The sequence below is a fragment of the Myotis lucifugus genome, unplaced genomic scaffold, assembly GCF_000147115.1.
Source record: "Myotis lucifugus unplaced genomic scaffold, Myoluc2.0 scaffold_10702, whole genome shotgun sequence".
Taxonomy (NCBI): Eukaryota; Metazoa; Chordata; class Mammalia; order Chiroptera; family Vespertilionidae; genus Myotis; species Myotis lucifugus.
This window is the reverse complement of record NW_005881750.1, coordinates 1-3,563: the sequence shown is the minus strand read 5'-3', so window position 1 is coordinate 3,563 and position 3,563 is coordinate 1. Positions and strand designations below refer to the sequence as shown.

Sequence of the window (3,563 nt, the reverse complement as noted above, 5' to 3'; positions counted from 1 at the left end):
ACTTAACCCTAGTGCCGTGTCATCTATAGAAATTTTTTGATATTTGCAGCCACAGTAAAACAAAGACTTATATTTTTGACATTTATTTTTATGTATTTCAATGCCAATGCTATCATTGCTTGCCAGTCTTCTTCCGAGTCCTAAACAACCCAATCCGAGAGGTGGCCGCTGATTTCCACGCGCTACGTTTAAAAAATAAGGAAGGGGGAGATGCCGGGAGCAGCTCCATCCTTGCTGCTTGACACAGTGGCTGCAGGGAAGAAACATCTGTACAGCCTATGTTCCAAGGGACCTGGTGTCTAGGGCATCCTGTTCTTAATATGTTTGCTCCCCTTTCTTAGCGCTATGTGTTCTAACCAGGGCCACCTCCCCGAGAAAGGTCGTTTCCCCAGGTGGGGATGTGTCCCTGGAGTTAGGGATGAAAGGGGCTAGGGAAGGGAATAAATCAGTAAAACCCCTTAACTACGTGCCAGGGGGGTAGTTACTCACCATAACCAGGAAAAATCACACTTAAGCAACATAATCCTTACTCAGGTCATAGAATAGGAAATTCTCCTTCAATTATTTCCTTAGTTGAGGCCTGGTGCACAGATTCGTGCACTGGGGTGGGGGGGGTCATGGCCTGTGGGGATCCGCCCACTGTGGATGGGCACTGGTACCCGGGGTGCAGCTCCTGCCTTGAGTGTAGCAAATACTGATAATATTTACAATTTCCCAATGTCGCCGGAATTGCAAATATTATGAGTATTCTCATCATTTCACAGCTTTCTACCTGTAATCTCGGTGATTGAACACATCCATAGAGATAGTACGGCTCTATCGACGTGTATTTCAAGTGTTTCTTACACGTTTCTAATCATTTCCTGGGACTATCATTGTGTATTTTAAGAGTTTCACCACAATTAGACAGCTTTCTTAGTAGTATATACATGCATCTTCAGGATTTAAACTGTTTTATCCAAAAAACGCCAACCAATTCAGCCTCGATTGTGAATATAAACAGGATCCTTCTCATTTAAAGGCTTTAAACACCAATTCTGAGCTATATAAACAGGAATTCTTAATGTTTAAAAGGGCTTTCTTCTGAAAACGCCAACTGATGTCATCGCGACCGGTCGACCGGTTGTTCTGTCGTTGGGTCACTGGGCTTTTATTATATGGGGCAGCTTAACAGTAGAACGATAGCATAATGACCTTGCAACAGAGACAGCAAAGCAGCCCTTAGAAGGGAACGCACAGAGACCCAACCTAGACAAGATGAAGTTCTGCAGATCTAGATAGAGATCAGATTTTTAGCAAAAGGTCAGATAAGAAATGATAAACATTAAACAAGGAACTGTAGGAGGTCAGGGGCGGACCACAAACAGATGATGATGTTACTATAGAGGTGTGCTTATGGGATCACATGGTACAAATACAGATGTAACAGGAGAATAATGGATGTGCTGATGGACTGAACGAGGTGCTAGGTCCTTCATTCTTCTCCGACTCCGTCCACACTTTTGGGAACCCCTGGACTGCCCGGGGCTGGACCCCGGCACTGAGGTCCTGGGTGGACGTGGATTTGGGGGGACAGTCTTCACCCCCAGTGCCGTTGTGTCTGCTTCCTTCCTTAGCCATGAGAGCCGCGAGCAGGATGCGATCTCCATCCTCAGCTTGGATTTCCAGGGGCGAGGCCGCCTGCCCCGGAGACACCCTGCCCCCCATCGCGCCCCTCCCTGTGCGCCCAGATCCCGCCACCAAAGGCCCGTCTTAGCTCTCCGTTTGCAGGCTCCAGGGCGGAACTCATGTCCAAGGACCCCCAACCCAGCACCGTGCGTCCCCGTGCCTGTCAGTCCCTGGGTTCTGTCGTGGGCCAGCGCTGGTGCGTGGACGCTGGGAGTCGGGACCGGCTTCAGAGACAGTATGGGGTGCCTTCACCGTAACCTGGGGCAGGGGTTTGGGAAGCGCCCTGATTTGGGAGCAGGAGGCGCGGTTCGGACTGGCAGGAGGCGCGGTTCCGATGGGCAGGGGTCCAGGAAGGGAGCTGATTTGGAGCAGGAGGCCTGGTTCCGACTGGCAGGAGGCGCCGTTCCGGCGCGCAGGGGTCCAGGAAGGGACGCGATTTGGAGCAAGAGGTGAGGTTCCCAGGCGCAGGGGTCAGCAAAGGTCCAGATGTGCAACAGGAAGCGTGAATTCTGACGCGTGGGGGCGTGGCTCCAACGGGCGGGAGTCCAGGTTCCCGAAGCGCGCGGGGCTTGGCTTCAATGCGTGGGGGGCGTGGCTCCAACCCCCGGGGTCCTGGATGCGCCCAGCTTTGCAGCAAGAGGCGTTGCTCCAAACGCGCAGCTGGGGCGCGCGGCTCCCACACGCGCCACCTCCCCGCCTAGTCGCGAGCGGGCGGGGCCGTCTCCAAAGCGGGTTGCCCCGCAGGCACCCCGTCTCCCCGCACCCCGCACCCCCAAATCCCCCCCGGCTCAGAACACGCTCTCCTGCCTCTGCAGGAAGGGCCGCGCGGCCGCCGCCTCCAGCCCGTCCCCGTGGCAGCTGGACACGGACGGCGCCGACAGCGTCCGGCCGGAGAAGACGCTCTCGCGGCGCGTGTCCAAGGCGCCGGGGGACGCGGGCGGCCCCGGGGACGAGGAGCAGGAGGACCCGACATAGCGCCGGAGCCGGAGCTGGAACTCGCGCGAGGCGAAATAGTACACGAAGGGGTCCAGGCAGTTGTTGAGGCAGCTGAGGCAGAGCGTCAGCTTGTAGACGTGGTAGTAGCTGGTGCCCAAAAAGAGCCGGCTCACCATGTGGGCCAGGAGCACAAAGTTGTTGGGCGCGAAGCAGGTGACGAAGGCGAGCAGCACCACGGCGGCCAGGCTGACCGCGCGCCGGCGCTGGCCCTCCTGGCCGTGCGTATCGGGCGTGCGCAACAGGCGCAGGATGGTGGCCGTGTAGCAGGCCACGGTGACCACGAACGGGACCAGGAACAGGACGACGAAGAGGGTGAAGAGGAAGATGGCCCACATGGCCACGCTGGGGAGCATGGTGGACTTGAGCACGTCGAAGCACGTGACGATGCCCAGCTCCTCCACCTTGTAGGTGAGGTCGGTGCGCGCCAGCGGCGAGAGCGCGGCGAGCAGGAGGCACCACATCCCCCGCGCACGTGGCCACCGCGTACCGGCGCCGCCGCCAGCGCGCGGACGCCAGCGGGTACACCACGCCCAGGAAGCGGTCCACGCTGATGCAGGTCATGGTGAGGATGGACGAATACATGTTGGCGTAGAAGACCAGCGTGACCACCGTGCACAGGCGCGGCCCGAACACCCAGTGGTGCCGGTTGCAGTGGTAATAGATCTGGAACGGGAGCGCGCTCGCCAGCGCCAGGTCCGTGACGCTCAGGTTGATCATGAAGATGACGGACGGGGATTTGGGGCCGATGTCCCGGCACAGTACCCACAGCGAGAATAAGTTGCCGGGGATGCTGACCAAGGCCACGAACGAGTAGACCACGGGGAGGACCACGGCGATGGCTGGGTTTTTCAGCATCAGGATGGTGGCGTTGTCCGGGCGCGAGATGTTGATGTCCATCG

At 57.4% G+C, this 3,563-nt stretch overlaps 1 protein-coding gene across 1 annotated transcript; it reads right to left on the bottom strand.

Annotated features, from left to right (window-relative positions):
- Positions 1-2,456: 2,456 nt before the first annotated feature.
- Positions 2,457-3,561, bottom strand: LOC102423688 (P2Y purinoceptor 8-like). Its single transcript, XM_014451256.1, is given in 2 exon segments — positions 2,457-3,128; positions 3,130-3,561. Coding segments are annotated over 2 exon segments (1,104 nt in total).
- Positions 3,562-3,563: the final 2 nt, after the last annotated feature.